General features: G+C 41.0%; 1 protein-coding gene across 1 annotated transcript in view; it reads left to right on the top strand.

Moving 5' to 3' along the window:
- The window catches only part of LYST (lysosomal trafficking regulator), a gene marked incomplete at its 5' end in the record, with an annotated part of 145,646 nt that overhangs the window by 105,179 nt on the left and 18,613 nt on the right, over positions 1 to 21,854 (top strand). Inside the window, 4 exons of the mRNA XM_008587222.1 lie at positions 784 to 1,014; positions 4,324 to 4,513; positions 7,877 to 8,013; positions 12,362 to 12,460. Of these exons, the coding sequence (XP_008585444.1) occupies positions 784 to 1,014; positions 4,324 to 4,513; positions 7,877 to 8,013; positions 12,362 to 12,460 (657 nt within the window). The remainder of the gene's footprint in view (positions 1 to 783; positions 1,015 to 4,323; positions 4,514 to 7,876; positions 8,014 to 12,361; positions 12,461 to 21,854) is intronic.

Here is a 21,854-nt window from a genome sequence, read left to right as displayed (position 1 = left end):
GGGGTGGTGGTGGGAGGAGTAGTGTTAAAGATTACTTAACTTCTGCAGCATCTTCGAGATTTTATTTTGGCACTTAAAGAAACGTTATATCAAGATAAGTAGATGAAAGTTGCTAAGACTGATTAAATGCTAAAAACTGACTGTCCAAGTGGGTATGCACAAAATATGGCAGATCTATACTCAGTTACTGACTGCCAGCTTTGGAAATAAAGAAATGCACATCGTTCTCCATCTGTCTCTAAGGGATGACAACCCTAAGAAGAAACGTGTAGAAATAACACCCTTTACATTAAAGAGCTTGGAATTTTTATTGCTACTCTTTCAGATTCACTGACAATTTTCATTAGAACCTGAATAATGCTCTCTTGAACTGCTTGCCAGCATTGAATTTTAACTTCATTTTTGCCTTTTCCTATACATCACTTTGGAGAAGCAACTTCTTCAGTAATTTAGCATCATACATGAAGTCCCTGTGATGGTCTCAGGTCTTAAATTAAAAATCAGTTTTATAAAGGAACCTAATTAGAACCAGTCGGTCAGGACACATTATTTTTGTTCATCCATTTGGAAACATTGGGCCTCTTCTCTCATCTTAGTGAGACCATTGATGCTTGTTAACCTGACCAGAAACATGTTTAAATCATTTCCATTTGCAATAGAAAAGAGTACATTAAACCATTGCCTAGAGAATAAAACAAAATGTTGTTTTCTCTTTTTATTTATTACTGCTAAGTCTTGCTTTCTACTACATACCTCTTGTTCTTTGCCCCTTTTTCTCTCCAGACGTATTTTGGAATGGATGTCTCTGCAGTTGAAGATCCAGTGCAGAGACGGGCACTAGAAACCATGATAAAAACCTACGGGCAGACTCCCCGTCAGCTGTTCCATGCAGCCCATGTGAGCAGACCTGGAGCCAAGCTCAACATTGAAGGAGAGTTTCCGGCTGCCGTGGGGTTGTTGGTGCAGTTTGCTTTCAGGGATACCCGAGAACAGGCCAAAGAAATTACCTATCCGGTATGTCATTTGCATTTAAATAGAATTCAGCAAAATCTGCTAGCAGTCCTCCTGCGATGGCATCCTCTCCCAGGCTCGAGGGACGCAGAAATGAATAGCATGGTGGTAAACATAGGGTAAACCCTGAAGATGTGTGCCAGCCAGTGCAAGGCAGGTGCAGTCAGCTCACGCGGCATCCTGTGTGTGTCAGTTCTGTGTTAGCAATGTGGAGAGAGTACTTTGGGAGCTCAGAGAAAAAAGAATTGATCGTGTCAGACAGTAGCCTCCCTCAGGGAGCAGAGAGAGGGTCATTACCAGGGAAAGCTTCGAAAGGCAGTGACATAGTAGCATTTTTCAGAGAAGAGGAGAGGAACTATCAGGACTAGAGCTTGTAAAAAACTGGCATGTACCATGGTCCTGTTATCATCTTCAACCAAAAGGACTGACCAGAGGTGTGTTTTGGTTTACACTTAAGGGGGAACTTTATGTATTTCTTTGTCCTCCCCAGACTGTGAAGATAAAAGTATTGCCTCTAAAAACTGGAAGTAGGTATAATTTTTACATTGAGATAGAAAAATAAAGCAAGCAAGCCTTATAAAGTGGGCTTTAATCTTTAAGTTCTTCATTGTAAAAACAGCATAAGATGGTAGAATGTGATTTGTAGAATGTGTGGTAAGGGTTTGCAGGAGGGGATCACAGAAAATGAACAGGTAAGGGAAAGGACCTTACAGATGAAATAAAACAGTGTCTCTCAAACTGCAGTCATCTGTGATCCACTTTAAGATAAAAAGGTTTCACAGACTTTGTTTTGGCAATTTTTTCCCTAATAATATTACTTAATGTGTCCAACAGAAAAGTAGATGTAAATTTTATGCTCATACTTCACATATATCACATTTGCTTATTAAAAACAAACAAAACTTATTTGACCAGTAAAATCCTATTTTAAAACATTAATATAATAGACGGTGTTGCTTTGCTAAAACTAAATCACCAATGTTGTGTTTCATAGTAGAAGATGTATTTTTTATTTTGTGTTTTTGAAGCCTTGCAAGTCATCTTAGTCACTACCATTACCAGGGCCAATATTTTTAACTACAACATGTCAAAATAATTTAACAGTACATCCCAGAAAATTAATAAGAGGCATTTAATGTGTGGCTATACTTATCCCTGATTAGCTATTTTTAGTTGTTGTGCATGAAGGATCTGAGCAGTGTATCTGCTTGCAGTGGGAATGTGCTCCCGACCCGCCTCATTCCCACCCCAGGGACCTTGGCACTGACTGGTCCCTCCACCAGGAACGACCTGTCTCCAGATATATCCTGTTTGCTCCCTCATTTCATACAGACCCCTCCTCCTCAGAGAGTCTGCCCTGACCCCCATGTCTGAAACAGCAGCTCCGTCATTCTCAGCCGTCTCCCCTACCTGGTTTGGCTTCCCAGCACTTTCACCACCTGACACTGAATACGTTTTTGTTTTTCTATTTGTCTGTCTTCTCTGTCCCAGCTAGAGTGTAACTCCCTGGGGCAAGGACTTTGTCTTCCTCATCACTGTGTCTCCAGCTCCTAGGACAGTGCCTGGAGTGTAGTGGACACTATTTCTTAAATTAATGAGTTCTCAGGTGCAAGTTCTTTAGAGTTTGGCTTGTCTTTGCTTCCATATGACATGTAATGACATGTATGCCACTGCTTTTATTTGAACCACCATGAAACCTCCCACCCGGTACCACTGCTTAACTCCTTGGACCTTCACTCGGTATCTACACAAAATGCAAACACAAGCCCTGAGAGCGACCGGCCGTACTCAGTGATAGGGGGGCCAGTGGATGACCCAGACAGGCTTGTGTGAACTTCAGTTCATCCTTGAACTTAAAAACAATCAGAGCTGGATCAAAAGCATGTGAAAAAGCATGTGAATCAAGCACTCTTCTTTTATGCGTACTGTGATGTAAAACAGTCACCATCGTATCTTTGTGTGTAGTTGAAAAACTAAAAGTTTAAACTCTTCAGTTCATATAAAAGGAATTTTCTAGCAAGGAATTGTGAATAAGGAATTGTAACTACAGTTCAGCACTCATGTTTTCCTCAACTTCAACATTTATAGACTGAAGATTTTAGAAAAAGAGGTTTTTTCCAAAATATTTGATCCCACCCTCTCTGTTCCCACTTGAGCATTCCTGAAGCTCGTCAGCTTTTCCAGAGATATTCATTTTTTTCCAGACTATTATGATATCATTTTAAACTGTATATTAACATATGTCCCCTAAATGGTCTGAAAGAATTATTAGAGCCCCTAAAGTGGCAGGCTTTTTTCAAAAGATAATTTGTAGGTCAATGATGCCTATTTTTTTCATTCATTTGGAAAATGACAAAGGCAGATTTTTGCTGAAAATCATTAGTTTTTTTTTTTATGGAAATGAAAAATGCTTAGTATATTATTTTTATTAAATTTATATAACATTTCCTCTGAAGAGCTGAAAGTAAAATAATAAACTTTTAAATGTCTAAAAGAGGGAAAATCATTAAAAAGACAGTCAAAAAGAGAACCAAAATAATAGAACTGTTGGGAGAAGCTCTTTCAAAGTTTCTTCCCTTCTTGGTAATTATTTTCCTTGAAATGGAGGAAACTTTCTCATTACCTTTCCTGGGCAGGCACATGGGGCTTGCTCTCTGCAGAGCCTTGCCTCGCCTTTCTGTGTCCAAATCCTGCTCTCTTCAAGCCCCACCTCTTCCTATGTTCTTTGCTGACAACTCTTCTCTAGTACTTGCTAGTACTTTGTAGAGCATAACATGCTCTAGTCCTCTTACTGTGCTCCATAGGTAAACACTTTTCCATTCAATTCATTCATCAAACATCTGCTGAGAACCCAGGCACACAGATCAATCAGTGCTGTTCCCTGTGTTCATGGAGCTCACAGCTGAGAGCTTTTCTGTGCTGCATATGGTCTTCATTTCTAATTGCCGTATATACACATGCTTGTCATACTAGCAGATTACAATCCTCCTATAGGTATTCACTTTAGCTTAGATGTTTCAGCTTAACTGAAAGAAATGTAAGAGTTTTTCTCTGCTCAGATTTCAAGTAAATTTGAATCATTAACCAAACGTTTTCATGCAAATTAGGCCGGACCCAGGATAAAAATTAACGACGGAACACATATTTCTGTATGCTAAGCATGGAGAAGTAAAAAAGTATAAAATAATTCTTGCCCTCAAAGAGTTCATAATCAGATTACTTTCTCTTGTTTTGTTTGGAATTTAAATTAGAATTAATTATGTATTTATTGCCTTTTTAAAAAATCACACTTTTTACTTTGCTTGGTTTTAGAGTCCTTTGTCATGGATAAAAGGCCTGAAATGGGGGGAGTATGTAGGTTCCCCAAGTGCTCCAGGACCTGTGGTTTGCTTCAGCCAGCCTCATGGGGAAAGATTTGGTTCTCTTCAGGCTCTGCCCACCAGAGCCATCTGCGGTTTATCCAAAAATTTCTGCCTTCTGATGACATACAGCAAGGAACAAGGTAAAATAAAACATAATGAAAATCATTCCAGGGATATCGTTCGTGAGATTTGAATGTTTCAAGCTCATCTGTACTGCTATTTTGCTTTATTTCTAAAGTTTTCTGAGCCTTTGGTGAACAACTCTGCTTAAGAATTAAAAAAAACTACATGAAAAAAATGAGAATTTAATGCAGTGCCATTTGAAATGAGAGGAAGAGTTTGAAGGAGACAGGAGGAAAAGGTTATGCTCACAGGATGATAACACTATCGAGTTCATAGAAATGCATACTTCGAGGCTCTTGAGCCCCAGAATAAGACAGATATATTTGACCAACAAATCTAGTGCCTCAGAAGGTATAGTCATGGGTTTAAACAAATAAAACAAGGCAGTCAAGATGGCCTTGCAAATAGGTTTTGAAAACATATGCACTTGAAAAGCAGTTCCTTTTCTGACTCCCCACGAACTGACTCACTAAAAGCAACACATAGAAAAGTGCTGCGTGGTAGAGGCCTCTTCGTATTTCTAAATGTCAGCTAGACACTGGAAAACTGGGGATATTTTCCACTTAACCCCCAGCCCTTCCAAATTAATCACTTCACTAAATGCAAAGGAACTCTCCCTACTTTCCAGAACTTTGGGCACTGAAATGAATGACTGAGGGCACTCACTGTTCATATCAGACCGTATGCAGCTTTGCCTGAAGACCACGTGTGGACCGCGTGACTCTAAACAGTCAGCATCGTTAGCGCTGAGCATTACCGTCTGTGCACTGGGCTCCTCAGGTCCATACACAGCCTTTCACCTGCACTGCAGCACAAGGGTGCCAGCACCTGTGCCATGCTAGTCACTTGAAGAAATTAAGTGTGCTGACTGGGCCCCAGCTCTTTTAGGCTCACTCTTTTTTCTATCATAAAATGAGGGATTGTTTTTGTGGTTGTTAGGAATGAGAGAGGATTCATACCATTTCATCTAAGTTTAGTGAGTTAAAAGGATAAAGTAAATCTGTCTAATCATAATCATTGTGCTATCAGTGGTTTATTCTCACTGATATGTTGCAATTAGTTGTGAGGTATGTCACAAGTAATTTACCACTAATAACACATAAAGTACCGAAATGTATGAATGATTTACCTTTAAAAAAAATTAGAGTACACTGAAGTGTGTTGAGCAGAAGAGGAAGGGCTAGTTTTAACACTTAGCATTTATAGGACTTAAATATGTCAAATACAATTCTCCACCTATCTTATTTGGGCCACTACAGTAACAAGCCCTTAGCGTGCCCTTAGTGTAAAGCTGTGTTCATTCAAATTATACTTCCTCGTAGAATGTATTTGGGATTTGTCAGAATCTAGGTTTGTCCAGAGAAGTAGTTAACAGCTGTGGCCTCAGGAAGCCGTGCCTGAGTTTGCATCCCAGCTCTGCTACTTATTAGCTGTGTGGCCTTGGGAAAGTTACTTCACTTTCCAAATTCTGGCTTTTGATATATGAAATGGGAATAACAAAAGGACTTCCCCACAGGGTAATTTACTGTATGGATTCAATAAAATAAGGTATGGGAATGATTAGCACAGTGCCTGATTCATATAGATGCTCTAGGGCTAGGGACTGTGTCCGTGTTCACTGTTTGCTTCCGAGATCAGACGAGATCGGGCGCATTCAGGGTGGTATGGCCGTAGACAGTGTTCACTGTTTGGAACCAGCGCATAATGGTCCACACAGAGAGGCATTGATTAATTGAGAATGTGGCTTACAGATTAATGTTAGGACATGTATTAACAGCTGAACATATTGAACACTGTTATATAAAATAGCTGTGTAGTTTTGCCTAGTTATTCATGCATAATACAATGTAACAACTACATGGGGATGGTTTTAGTGATCTTAAGGCCAATATATTCCAATTACTCGAGAACTGACTGTACTTAAGAATCGCCGAGGTGCTTTTCTTCTAAGTATACTAGCTTGGATCCCACTTGAAACACACTACATCAGAATCTCTGGGGCTTAAGTCCAAGCCTGCACATGCTAAAGATCTATTTTCTTGCAAACTCCTGTTTAAGATCCACTGGTCTAATAGGTAAAGGAAAATTTTCTTTTTCTGAAAGAAAAAAAAAAAAAGATGACACATCTTGTATTACTGGAATGAGAAACTTGGTTTATTGAGTATCTGCCACATACCGAGCACTCCAGTAGATTTTGAGAGTTCTCAAGACTCGTGATATGTGGTTCCTTTCCCTAGCAGCTTATATTTAGAGGAACTTATATTTAGTGAGAATATTGCAATTCCTTTGATGCAAAACTGATGTCAACATTTGGTATCATATTCAACAAAACAAAAAGACATCTGTGAATTACATTTTCAATGTGCTGTTCATTCATTCAAGAAATATTTGTTTGTTATACTTGTCTATATGTGGGGTATTCTGCCTGGTACTAGAATAAATAAAGCACATTCTCTCTTCTAAAGGAACTTAAAGCATTGCAAATTTCAAGGGCAGTACCACTTATAGCATTTATGCTACATTCAGCATACAAATAAGGCATAGATTATGAATAGTACTGAGAAAGGTTGTGAAAATTTCCAAATCTCTATGCCAGAAGGAAATAATACTATGTTGTAAAAAGAGAGAAGAACAGATTCTTCTTGAATGAAGGTCTACCATGCACAGTCTGCAGTTGACAGAATTAAATTATCCCTTCCCAGGTAAATTGCTTCTACTCCAACAGCATTCTCTTTCTAGAATTAATAGATGTCTGTACTGATTATTCAGCACTGCGTATCTAGAAAGTTATTTAAACAGTATCTAGTTCTTTTCTCTTTCTTTTTTTTTTTTGGCAACTGGCTAGCCAAAAAAAGGATCCAGACTCTTGACCTTGGTATTATAATACCATGCTCTAACCAACTGAGCTAACCGGCCAGCCCCTGTATTTATTTTTAAAAGGAAAGTTATCTCAGAACATAAATAGACTATGCTTGACTATCATTGTTTTTTATAAAAATTTCTTAACTAGGGCTGGTCAGTTAGCTTAGTTGGTTAGAGTGTGGTACTGTTAACATGAAGGTCCAGGGTTCAATCCCTGTACTGGCCAGGTGCCAAAAAAAACCCAACTTTTTTTTAATAGAAATCTTATTTCTAAATCAAATAAATCCAAACCAAAACAACACAGGTGAAAAAATATATAATTCTACCCTTAGAAGTCCTATTAGCATTAAAGGAATAAAACTAACATAAATTGCTCCATCTTAGGTTCATAAAGATGATTTTGTACCAGAATAAGATGTTCTGCTGCATAACCTTCAGCCTCTAATCTTCCATTCTGGGGCTGTCGTACAACAGTTGAGCACTGATGATCTGATACTCTCTGTCTCCTTGTCCTTGAGGTGTGAGAAGCATGAACAGCACTAATATTCAGTGGTCAGCCATCCTGAGTTGGGGGTACGCTGACAACATATTAAGGTTGAAGAGTAAACAAAGCGAGCCTCCAATCAACTTCATACAAAGCTCACAACAGTACCAGGTAAACTTCTGTGTATCATCTTTATAATAATTAAATACAGTGCTTTAAAAATGACTCAGACTGATAGCAGCTCGTGTTTAATGTCCTGTGATGAGTCTGTTCAAGAGGACGATGATGTTGCAGTGCTTGCAGACTTCCTAGCTACCGCTGCAGTGTCCTAATCATTTGCTTTCTACCCATCTTCTCACTGTGAAGTATTGTCATAATCTCCTGCTCAGCATCAGCTGAGGGCACAGAGTTTGAACAAAATCAGCACTGCTTTCTTCTCAGAATTCACTTGCCTTTGTCACCAGGTCATTTTCTGTCACTGCTTGCAGACTTCCTAGCTACCGCTGCAGTGTCCTGATCATTTGCTTTCTACCCATCTTCTCACTGTGAAGTATTGTCATAATCTCCTGCTCAGCATCAGCTGAGGGCACAGAGTTTGAACGAAATCAGCACTGCTTTCTTCTCAGAATTCACTTGCCTTTGTCACCAGGTCATTTTCTGTCACCATAGTGTCATCTTTTATACCCTATTTTTCCTAAACGGACCAGGTATTCAGACATCCTAATGCCGTAGAAAGAACACTGAGTCTGTAGCCCTGTGATCCGCGTTTTGTCCTGACTTTGTTACTCATTAACTGTGTAGCCTTTGGCGAGTAACTTAACCTTTCCAAACTTGAGTTTCTTTCCTCCTCTTTTAAACTAGAATAGTACTCACACTATCCTCTCAGAAAGCTGTTGTAAAAGTGTTTCCAGTATTTGGGAAAGAAATTTGTAAACTGTAAAACACAATGTAAACATACAGTACTGCCACAACTGTCACAGGCTCTAAATGGTATGCTCAGCCTTCTTTCTTTGTCTTTCCGTGGGAAGTTCTCTTACCATTCTCTGCCACCTGCAAAGTGTCCTAAAATGTATTGCATTCCCTGAGCTCTTCAGAAATGGAATAATCACTGGTTTGCATAACCCTCAATATTCCTGACAAAAAGGCCCAGAAATAAGAATAAAGGGACAGTGGTAAACAACCTTATTAGAAATTTTAATAAGAATTTTTTTGGTTTTGAAATATATCAGCCTTCATTAATCAGAGCAATTTTGTGCAGATAGAAATATATATCCACCTTAAACCAGCCAGCTGCACTAAAAAAAAAAAAGAAAAATATATATCCAAACACAAAAAGTTATAACCATAAAACATGGCAAAACTGGCAGGACAGCTAAACTAGAAATAAGTCTACAAAAAAGTGAAAACATAAAAGCATCTTATAGATTAAGTATGTCTCTTACTGCTGCATCCTTTTGGGGTTGTTTTAAGTTGAGGGGGAGAGAGAATTACTTCATACAATGGGAGCTCTATGTGCAATACATTCTACCTGTCGGAATACACTAACACGAACAGATTACGAGCAGATGTGCTTCACTGCCGTTGTCAGTAATCTGGATTTGCACACATCTTGACTCTCCAGTGAGAAGTGAAGAAAAATAAATTCCTCATCAGCAGTAATTGAATGACAAAACAGTGTTAAAGCTACACTGTGTCATAAGCTTTTGGTCAAAATCTTTATACCTTCCATTACAAGGCATTTCTTCTATTTGCTTAAGAGCTGGCTACCACTGAGTAACGTATTCGATGGATATGGTGTGAAGAGAAGACAGAGGTGAACAGATTACCTTAGGAAGCCTTCCACTTCTCTCATATGTTTTCTCCAGTACAAAGACAAGCATTTAGTCAAATCGTTTTTGCCAAATAAATTGATTATTAATTTAGCAGACCCAAGGCTTCAATAAAGTTCTTAATTTAATTTTTTTCCAGTTTTATTGGGATATAATTGATGAATAAAATTGAATATATTTAAGATGTACAATATGATGTTTTGATATACACTGTGAAGTGATTACCACATTCAGGCTAATTAACATATCCATCACCTCACATAGTTACCATTTTGTGTGTGTGTGTGTGTGATGAGAACATTTAAATCTACTCTTTGCCAATTTCAAGAGTACAGTACAACATAATTAACTACAGACACCATGCTGTACATCAGATCTGCAGAACTGACTCACTCTGCAGAGCCGAAACTTTCCTGCCCTTTACCAGTATCTCCCTATTCCACATACACCGCTCCATCCCAGCTCCTGGCTCCTTCTATTCTACTCTCTGCCTCTACAAGGTCAAATTTTTTAGATCTCAGGTATGAGTAGGATTATGCAGTATTTGTGTTTCTGTACCTGGCTTATTTCACTTAACATAACGTCCTCCAGGTTCATCCCATCTTGTTACAAATGACAGGATTTCCATCTTTTGTTAAGGCTGAATAATATATCACATAAGAATTGTTAAACACTGAAAAATTATTTGTATCATTATAGATAAAACAAAAATGAGAGAGTACTCTTGTAAGTCCTTTTAGCAAAGGGGGATGGTCCAGACTTTTGTAGCAAAACACTGTGTGATAAAGTACTTCCAGTCAAGTGAGAACTGGGTGAGAACACCGTATTTCATCTTCATCCTGAGATGTACGAGGGGGCTTCAAAAAGCTCGTGGAAAGATTCATGTTATCTTTAATTCTATTTTTCCACAAACTTTTTGAAGTACCCTCGTATATTGTTCACTCATTAGTACTCGAATTTGAGAAAATTCATCTCAGATGTTGGCATGTGAAGACTCATACTCTGAGCTTTCGCTTATATGACCAATTTCATCATTCTCAATTAGAGTCTATAGTCCTGCTGGTTCTTTGCCTTCGTCTTCTGATGAGTCTCATAATTATGAAACATCTTTCTCTGTCATTTTTTTTCTCTTTGTTATTATTGGTAGGAAATGAAAATTTCTGAATTCTCAACTTTGTTCAATGAAAGCTGAAAGGAGAATACAGAAATGACATCTCTGGTCGTCTTTTATACTTTCTTGAAAGATGAATCATATTTTGGACAATGTGATAAGAAAACCAAAAGATGACAATTTATTTCACATATTGCAGTACCCTTCCAGGAGATTCCACCATTCTTCCATGTTCTTGTTTTGTTTGTTTTTGCATAGTTGGGAATAATTGATGAGTAGAGATGAAATAATTCCTAGAATGATGAAACAGCAAAATGTTTCAAGATATAGGAGAGATTAAATCATTAAAATCTTATGATGTAACTTAGGTTTATAGAAGATTCAGTGGATCCATATGGTAATTGCAAGATAGAATGAGTTTCATTCTGTATATAAAAAAATAAGTACATTTTCTCTTTGTTCTATGGAATGCCTCTAAGAAAGAGTAAAAGTTATGAACTATCCTTACCAATAGTTAGAACTACTCAAGAAAGAAACAAAAAATAAAATTGGATCCAGTGGACCTGATAGACTATTGAGAGTTAAGAAGAATCAGGATCAAAGAAAGTTGTTTTCCAAGGTAGCAGAGACTTGAATATATTTGTAGTCCGGGATAAGAATCCAGCCAAGGACAATTTGAAACTATAAGAGAAAGAGGACAAGGTTTTGAGAAACCTTGGGGCAAGCTGGCCTTGAACACAGAGGTACTCCTCTGAATGGGAAGGCCCAGACTTGCAGAGGAGGGAAGAGAAAAAGGTCTGTGGCTGTCAACCTCCATCACCTTGATGACGTGCCGGGGGGTGGGGAGGATACAGGAGAAGGCACCAGGGGAGCAGGGCAGCTGTGGGGTGTGGGCTGCGGTCAGCTAGCACTGGAAGGAAGACCTGTCGGCCAGTGGACGTGCCGGGGGGTGGGGAGGATACAGGAGAAGGCACCAGGGGAGCAGAGCAGCTGTGGGGTGTGGGCTGCGGTCAGCTAGCACTGGAAGGAAGACCTGTCGGCCAGTGGAAAACAGCCGAACTGGAATGGTGCCTCCATGGTTAGGACAGAAGGACTTTGTACTGAGGAGTCATCCAGCCTTTTCATTCACATTGATCTTCCCTTCTTCTCCTGTTTACCAATCTTTAGAACTGTTAGGAGCAATGCCTCTATTTAGATGCACCCTCATTCCGTACCAAAAACATAAAAAGAGAAAAAGAAATAAAAGAGCAGATAAATGTGTGAAATGCACACACTCACACTCAATCTTGGATCTAATCAATCCTGGATCATTTCGTTGAGTTTCTGAGGAACAAATGGCTATAATATAAACGTAAAATCATAGACTATGCATTGTAATACATTTTAATTTGGAAGCAACTTTTAGGCATTCAGCTTCAAGTTACAGAATACTGTATTATATCTGGCACCATTCTAATCATTTCAAGTAAAACGTTTGCCTGAAATTTTGAGAACGTATTTTTTTTAAATAGTTGTCAGAAAAGTAGAAGCATTTCTCATGCTTTTGAAATGACCATCTTTGATTTGTCCTTTTTCAAAGGTGACCAGTTGTGCCTGGGTGCCAGACAGCTTCCAGCTGTTCACTGGGAGCAGGTGTGGAGTCGTCACAGTCTACACCAACAGATTCACCAGCAGCACGGTAGGGTGAAGTACCATGCATTTTATTTAAGACTAGCTTAAAATGTTTGTACTTTTGTCTCTTCCCCACATTAGTTCTTAAAATGTGAAAGGCCACATATCTAACTCTTTACGTTTATCAAGATCATGAAAAATTTTGAAAATAATTATAAAGTTCCTATTTTTTGGTTTCAGAGACAGTATTTTAAGTTATGATCTATTTTGTACTTAGCCTTTTTCATGACATGTTAATGTTTGCCTGTATTCTCGGTATCAACCTGAATGCTTAGGAGTAAACCACAAGATTCTTTCAAATTTGAAAACTTAAAATCATAACCACTATGAGATACCACCTCATTCCTGTTAAGATGGCTATTATCAAAAAAACAAGAGACAACTAATGATGGCAAAGGCGTGGAGAAAAGGGAGCGCGGTCCACTGTTGGTGGGAACGTAGATTACGACAGCCATTGTGGAAGACAGTATGGAGTTTCCTAAAGAAATTAAAAATAGGGCTAATATATGATCCAGCAGTCCCTTTTCTGGGCCTCTACCCAAAGGAGATGAAATCACCACCTCATAAGGAGATCTGCAGTTCCGTGTTCACTGCAGCATTATTCACAATAGCCAAGACGTGCAAACACTTAGGCGTGCACCGATGGGCGAGTGGAAAGAAACTGTGGAATATGTATACAATGGGATATTATTCAGCTTTAAAAGGAGTTCCTGCCGTTTGCCACACATGGATGGACCTGGAGGACATCATGCTAAGTGAAATAAGCCAGACACAGAAAAATATTGCGTGATCTCACTTATATGTGGAATCTAAAAAAAAAAAAAAAAAGGTCAAATATACAGAAATAAAGAATATAGAGGGGCCGGCCCGGTGGCGCACTGGATAAGTGCGCCGCTTGGGAAGCGCGGCAGCACTCCCACCCGAGGGTTCGGATCCCACATACAGACCGGTTCCCGCTCACTGGCTGAGCGAGGCGCGGGAGCAGCCCCGAGGGTTGCGATTCCGTTGCCGGTCCCCAGTCCGGTACGGGGGCAACACTCAGGGTTGCGATCCGTTGCCGGACACAGAAAAAGACAAAAAGACAAAAAAAAAGAATATAGAGAATAGAACAGTGGTTAGCAGGGTTGGGGTGAGGGGAAGTAAATAGGGAGATGTAGGTCAGAGGACACAGAGTAGCAAGTATGTGAGATGAACAAGCCAAAAGATCTAAGTACAACATGAAGACTATAGTTAATAATCGTGCACAGTCATCGCTTGGTATCCATGGGGGATTGGGCCCAGGACCCCCCACAGATACATGCATCATTCATGATTCATGGATACTCAAATCCCTGATATAAAATGACATAGGATTTGCATACAAATACACACATCCTCCCATGTACTTTAAATCATCTCTAGGGTACTTATAGTACCTAATACAATGTAAATGCTATGTAAATAGTTGTTACACCATATTGATTTTTTATTTGTATTATTTTTTATTGGTTTTTTTACCCCAAATATTTTTGATACGCAGTTGGTTGAAAATCTGAGCTACAGAACCCACAGGTATGTATGAAAGGCCGACTGTATTATGTTCAGGATTTTTGCTAAATGAATTGATTATAGCTTCTCTTGCCACAGGGGAAAAAATGGGCAACTGTGGGATAATGGATGTATTAATCTGTTCCACTATAGTAACCATTTTACTGTATATACAAGGGTACTTCAAAAACTTCGTGGAAAAATAGCTTTAAAAGATAATGCAAATCTTTCCATGAACTTTTTGCATGACCCTTGCATGAATATTGTAACGTCATGTTATATACCTTATATATACACAATAAAATGTATTTTTAAAAAACTTGAAATCTTAGTAGCCCTAGTGTTAACATTCCCATATTGTCTGGGTAAATCCAATGACAGTAAGAAACAGGAAGTCGTGATTTCTACCACATACTGGAAGAAATTTTTTTTTTTTTTAGCCATTTACTGAACTTCCAGGACTTAGAGTTAAGTCATAAAACAGTCTAGTGAAGAAAAGAAGACACATTGTATAATGCTGCTTTTAATTTACTGTCCATCTGTGGTGCACTTGACCAGAAGTGGCAAGTTTAGGGTGATAATTGAATAATCACCATTCTTTTTTGTTTTTTATTTTTTATTGAATCATAATTGATTTTACATATTTTGGGGATTCAGTGTTGACATATGTTGATCAAGTCAATGTTGCTAGTATGTGTATTGTTACAGATCGTACTTATTTATGCCCCTTGTCCAATCTCTCCCCATCCCCCTCTCACTCCCCTTCCCACCACTGATAACCCTAGATTTCTTCTCTCCCTCTGAAAGAGTAATGGTTACTCTGTTGATGTGTTGCCTACATGATCTGTCCAGTGCTGAAAGGTATGTTCAGGTCCCCCAATATTATCATATAGCAGATACTTCTGTCACTCTAGAATGGACTTTGTGGAGAGAGACATCCTGTTCTTTTCTTTGGTCTCTGCTGATGACTCTCCTTGTGTCAACACACTCAAGTGGCTGGTGGACCATCTGTGTGCTGGTTGTGATGTCTAGCCACTTACACGACAGCCATGGTGGCTGTGGTGGCTGTGGTGAGCCACCCACATAGAACTGGTTTTTGGCATGCTCCTTGGTGCTGGTGATGTGCCTGGTTGTGGGCAGGTTGGGGAGGCGGGTCCAGACCCTGCTTCCAGACCCCAGGTCCTGACCGGGGGCCCAAGATGCTGGCAGTGTGCCTGGGCTGGAACTAATTTTTTGTCCTTTGCTTACTTCTAACACGGGGGAATTTCCTGTGGGAACCAGTACTTGAGCTGTGTGGTTGAGCTAAATTGCTGCTTTGCTGCTTTTTCCCCAGGGAAGACTTTTCGCGCAGCTCAGAGTTTAATGGTTGACCTTATAGGTACTTCCGGCTTTCCAGAGACCAGATGCACCTGATCTGGGCCTGAGTCTTCTCATCAAACTGCACCCCATGCAATTCTGCACTCCCGACCGATCTCTGGTCCTGCACTGATTGGGAGGTGGATCAGCTGTCCTTGCTGTGTCCCAGTTTTCTCCCAGTAGGTCCGTCTCCGCCACCACCCGTGCTCCAAACACTTCCCATGGGATGGGCCCTGCGCCGGTCCCTCGATGCAATTCTGCACTCCCGACCGATCTCTGACTGGTCCTGCACTGATTGGGAGGTGGATCAGCTGTCCTTGCTGTGTCCCAGTTTTCTCCCAGTAGGTCTGTCTCCGCCACCACCCGTGCTCCAAACACTTCCCATGGGATGGGCCCTGCGCCGGTCCCTCGCGATGACTTACCAGCTTCTGAATATCTCCCTTTTTCAGCTGTTCTGGCTCTTCGCTCCTGCGTGGCCCCACAGGAGCCCTATTAGTGGTCTTGCTGGCGTGGGGGCCACCAAGGCCCTCTTCTCTCCTGTTGCCTCCAAGCAACTCCATCTGAAGGGCACAGCTGCAGCTTCTGCCGGCTCCTGCTCCATGCACTTTGCAGTTCCAGCCTTAAAGCGGCCGCAGCTCAAAACACTCTGAGCAGTTTTTTCTTTCTCTTATTGAGGGTTTACCCCCTTTATGAACTCTGTAGGTCTCTCCTCCTCTTCCTCCGAGCTCCAGTGGCCCCAGCTTGGCTGTTGCTACATTTTTATAGTTGTAAATTGGTTGATGTGTGGGAGAGAGTGACACTGGGGACCGTCTATTCTGCCATCTTGACCAGAACTTGCCAGTAATCACCATTCTAATATAGAATTTTCTCTGTGCTTTTTTTCCATTTTAATTTTCTCCATTATATTATTAAATATATTTTGCTGGGTGAAATGTGTGTTCCTAGCGTAGGGTAACTCCCAGGTTCTTCTTACTTTTCTGTCTAAGCTTATTACTTTTTAAACCTTGTTAAGGTTCTTTGCCAAGATCCCTGCAGTATAAATGTGACCAAAATATTGTTTCTGTCTCCTAGCCTAAGGAACCATTAAAATAATTTAAGCAGGAATCATATGATCCAATCAGCATTTTAGGGAGACCACAGTTAGAGCCTGCAAGGAGAGACACTTCCAGGGATATGAGATTGGCAGCCAGGACACCAGTGGGAAGGCCAATGCAGTGGTCCTGGTAGGGTGCGGTGAAGGACAGGCCACATGCAGACCACTGCAGGACAGTGGAGTGTGCGCTCACAAAACCTCCCACACAGCTTAGAGGAGCACAGAAGAGGGACCAGCCGGATGTCAGGGAGCCTGAAAAGTTACACTCGAGCCAGATCTTAAAGGATCGTTTTACTAGGTGGAGAGAAAAGGAAAGAACGTTTCAGCAGAGGAAACAGTTTACACAACAGACTGGAGTCAGAGGTGTGGTCGTTTGGGGGATGGCAATTGTTTATGCGTAGTTTAGCATATAACGTGTTGCGGGACGGCAAGAGCAGGGCAGAAGTAGATCGAGGCCAGTGGTAAGTTCTTACGGGCCATGATAAGGAGAATACGAAGGTATCTAAGCAGAGAAATGTCATAACTTTTCAAATGTCTCCTTTTTTCTCCCTTTTACTCCCAAAGGCTTAAAATGGATGTTAATTTTATAACGTCTCTAATATTCATGACTGCCGTTGCCTTTAATCTTCTGAGTTCGCCCTTCCGTTTCCTTTCTTCTACAAATTTATTCTAAACCTCGCTGCTAGGGAAGTTGTCTGCTTGTGTCTCAGATCATTTTGCACCATGACATAGACACCTTTTTTAAAACTGGCTTCATCTTTTGCTTTTTCTTTCCTTTTTTTTCCCCCCGACACTTTGAACAGCCTTGTTCTTAGTTTTCCTTACTTCTGCATTTTTAATTGTGCACTAACACAGCATGCAGTACAGGTTAAGAACAAAAAGAAAAGATTAAGCTGTCAGGATAGGAGTAACTGTGCACAGAATAGCTTTGGATATGGCAGAGGAAAGGTGTAGCTATTATAATTTAAATACAGCAAGGCGTATGCATCTTTTAGTCTGAAGTCATGGTAGACTTACTTGTGTTTGTGTCTTCTACATGTAGACTTGTATTGAGGCTTATGTTCCTTTCGTTTCCTCAGCTATATGTTTGCCTGAAAGCAGATTTTTCAGCTCGTTTGTAGTTTTCTCTTCCACTTAAGTATTAGGTAATCAAGTCAGGAGATTAACAGTCCTATTGTTGAGGCTTATGTTCCTTTCGTTTCCTCAGCTATATGTTTGCCTGAAAGCAGATTTTTCAGCTCATTTGTAGTTTTCTCTTCCACTTAAGTATTAGGTAATCAAGTCAGGAGATTAACAGTCCTATTTAAACCATGTCAGAAACAAATGCAGGTCAGCTATGTTGCTTTCTCACTGTTCCGAGGCGAGGCTACTTGGGTTTTCGTAGACTTTGTTGCTTCTGTTGCTTCTCCCAGGGACCATCTCGCTGCCTGGCATCCCTAAAGCTTCAGTTGTGACCCTGTGCCTGTGGTCAGCAGGAGGCACCTCGTGCTCACTGCTTTCTGTTCTAGAGCTTTCCCAGCCCACCACCTGCCATGGTTTTAAAAGCATCCGTGTTCCTCTTTAGGGTGGCTTTAACACAGGCGAGATAAGCCTTCCACGTGCCATGTAGGATGTGGCCAAAATCATTGTTTGAAAATATTTTCAAGATGGCCTTATAAGATACCTTTCTTAGCTATTAATGGATATCTAACTCTGAGCACTGTAAGTTTATAAAATTATCACCTCCCACCACTGTGGGGCCCTTTGTTGTGTCAGCCCCATAGCTGTTGTTCATGTCATTGACTAAAAGATGGAAAACAGGTCAATAAATCTGTGCTCTTATGTTTCTTCTGACACGTGTTTTACAAAAATGAGTGGGAGTGACAGTAGCTGGGAGTAAAATGGCCTAAAACTTCAGGAAACTATTGGTCCTAGGAGCCCAAACTTGTAACTTGTCAACTAGAACACTGATCTCATTTTAGTTTTGATGTTGAGGCAACTCAATCTGGTTTTTTTGGGGTTTTTTTGTCTTTTTTCGTGACTGGTAACGGGATCGCAACCCTCAGTGTCGCGCCCGTACCACGACCGGCAACAGGATCGCAACCCTCGGTGTCGCGCCCGCACCGCGCTCAACCACTGAGCGGACCAGTCTCTATATGGGATCCGAACCCTCGGCGGGAGCGCCGCCACACTCCCAAGTGCCACACTCAACTGAGTGCGCCACGGGGCTGGCCCAAGGCAACTCAATCTGTACTCAAGAAATCGGAGATTTGCTTTGTTTAAAAATGGGCCACTGAGGAAAAATAAAGTAGATATGAGAAAAAAATAAATAGAACCTCTGGAAGTGAAATAATAAAAATAGTAGCCAGTATTTATTGAATGCTTACTTTGCACCAGGCGTTCTGCTGAACTCCTTACGAGTTCGCATGCCCTCAGTCTTCACAGCAATCCTGTGATGCTGAGATGCAGAGTTAATCCCTCTTGTCACTTGCCCAGGGTGTCCCAGCTGGTTCACTGTAATGGCTGGTTAGAAAGAAGATGGCAGAATTGATGGCCTGGAAGGCAGATCTGAAAAAAATTCCACAGAAGGTAACACAGCAACACGAGAAAAGAGGAGGAAAGCATGGGCCGGCCCGGTGGCGCACTGGATAGTGCGCCGCTTGGGAAGCGCGGCAGCGCTCCCGCCCAAGGGTTCGGATCCCACATACAGACCGGTTCCCGCTCACTGGCTGAGCGAGGCGTGGGAGCAACACCGAGGGTTGCGATCCCATTGCCGGTCCCCGGTCCGGTACGGGGGCAACACTGAGGGTTGCGATCCGTTGCCGGACACGGAAAAAGACAAAAAGACAAAAAAAAAAAAAGAGGAGGAAAGCAGAGGTCTGGGACACAAAGGAGAAGGTCCAGGTGGGCGCTCGTTACCTGGAGAGCACAGGAGGAAGCAGGGCTGGAAGAGATGTCTCCCAGAACTGAACGTGGATTTTGCGATAAGGAACCACAATAATTCCCCAGCAGGAAATATTAAAATGAGTCACACCTGTATTCTCCAGCAGTCCCTGCGCCCACCGCGCCAGTTCAGCCCTCACTACATCCCACCCGGATTGCTGCGGTGGCCTTCCCACTGCTGTGCTGGCCTCCGGTCCCATGCCCAACAGTGCTTCCACGTACAGGCTTTCTGGTGGCCTTCCTGACATGCCACTGGACTTGTCACTCCTGCTCCTCCTTGCCTGGGTGATGGACTGCACGTTGCTAGGCATCCACCCCACCCCCACCCCTCATCTGCCTTTCCACCACTTCTTCCTGCTCCCCAAGTCCCACCCCCATCGTGTTAGTAGTGCCACTTTCTGCTTGTCTCCTTTCCTTTATACATGCTGCTGTCTTAGCCCGGAGTGCCCTTAGACAGTCCTTCGCTTTGTCTGAACAAATTCTGCCAGTTTTTCAAACCTTAGCTCATATGTCACCTCCGCAGGGAATCCTTTATCTCTGGGTCGCTGAGGTTCTCTGTGAAAATCCTCTTTAGGAGCTTTCACTCATTATTACCACAGAGCTCCTGGAGGGACAGAGCTGCCTCTTTTATCTCTGGGTGCCCAGCTCCTCGTTCCCTGACAAGCAGGCACATGGTGGTAGGTTGTCAGCAATGTTTGTTGGATGGACGGATGAGTGGATTGCATTCCAGTCTGCCTCTCTCTGTAACATGCAGATCACTTGTTTGCCCTTATTAACGAGATCTATGACCATGGCCACCAAAGATTCTGGGAGGAAATTTCTGTTTTAAAAAAGTCATTCAGAATAACTCTTCCCTGAAACAACTAAGACTGGATAAAATATGTATAAATATGTATTTATATTTTAATATATTATAAATATATATTGATAAAATATATTTTTTATCCAGTCTTTGTTTTGTGTGTGTGTGTGTGTGTGTGTATAGTTTTTTTTTTTTTTTTTAAGTCTTAAAAGCATCAAAGATTCTGACAGGCTAGTAAGACACTACCATTGTGTGTGTGTGTGTGTGTGTGTATAGTTTTTTTTTTTTTTAAGTCTTAAAAGCATCAAAGATTCTGACAGGCTAGTAAGACACTACCAAGCCAGAGAGGTAACTAAGCAGGAAGGGAGCTTTAGCCTTGAGGACATTTGTTAGTCCTGTGACACTGACACTGTCCTTGGACAGCCTCTTGTGGGAGAAACAGAAAAGAACACCCAGGGACTGAGCAAGCTGGGGAGTCCCAAGGAGGCCGTCCTCCGAAAGGCTGGCTCTGAAAGCACTGTGCTCTCACAGTTAGGGTGCATCGGATCGGAACAATTCTCACTTGGAGTTATAGCCTGGGTTGGAATTCTTGGCTTGTCCAGGATCCTCAAGACTTGACTTTGTGTTAAGGTACCTTAGACCAGTCTGCTGGTCCACATCATTTGGCAGAAACAAGGAAGGTACTTGCATTCTGTTCCACAAGTAGAGCAATTCCTATAAATAAGTTTTTTTTTTAATGTCATAACAAATACACAAAGCCAGGCACCCATGAAAATTACAGTTAAGGAAATGAATATATGAAAAGTTAAAACTTGGTTACAATCGAAGAAATGTAATTTAATGCAACCTTGATTGCCATTTAAAACTTAGGAAATTTTTGGAGATTTAGAATGAGGGCAGATCACAAACTCAAATGCTGCAGAGCTCAAGCAGAAAAGGAAGGGGCTCAGGCCCTATTGGGCAGGGAATTCCTCAGTCCCAGATACCCCAAAGCAGGGTCTGAAAGCGTTCTGGGAACAACTCCCTGGCCCTGTGGGGAGGGTCACAGTCAGAGAGTCCCCCAGGGACTGAGACACAGATTCTTGCCATTGTGAAAAGCTGATCTGGTCACCATGACTGTGTTCAGTCGGAGATCACGTGACCTAGCTGAACAGGTAACTGTTACACAGGTCAAGCCAGTTGTTTAAGGAAGAATGTGAGCCTGGTATTGCCTGGTCTTTTGATTCTTTTAAGTGTAAAATATGTATTTTTCTGAGAATAAAACACAAGACTGGACTATGCAGCAGTTAAGATAGATAAGCTACACCTAATGACAGATATATTTCAACAACAATGGTGAACAAAAAGACAAGATGCAGAAGATACCTAAAGAATAATACATTATATATAAAGTTCATAAACATGGAAAACAGTATGATACATTGTTTGTGGTTACAGTCAGAGCTGGTGGAAGTGTATTACGGTAACAGATGGTAGAAGCATAAAACTTACATGGGAACATAAATACAGAATTTAGGGTAGCAGTAACGTCTGACAAGTGAAAGGAAATAGGATGTAAAACTATACAAACTCTGTGTAATGAATTGATTCTTTATTTAAAAAGTGAACTGGTAATATAAAAAGTCAGATTTGCTTAACTGGATATCAGTAGATAGCTCTTTATTATACTTATTCTTTCTACTTTTCTTTTTTTTTTTTTTT

Source organism: Galeopterus variegatus, unplaced genomic scaffold, assembly GCF_000696425.1.
Source record: "Galeopterus variegatus unplaced genomic scaffold, G_variegatus-3.0.2 Scaffold4292, whole genome shotgun sequence".
Classification (NCBI taxonomy): domain Eukaryota; kingdom Metazoa; phylum Chordata; class Mammalia; order Dermoptera; family Cynocephalidae; genus Galeopterus; species Galeopterus variegatus.
The sequence above is the reverse complement of the archived record's forward strand: the minus strand, read 5'-3'. Positions and strand labels throughout refer to the sequence as shown.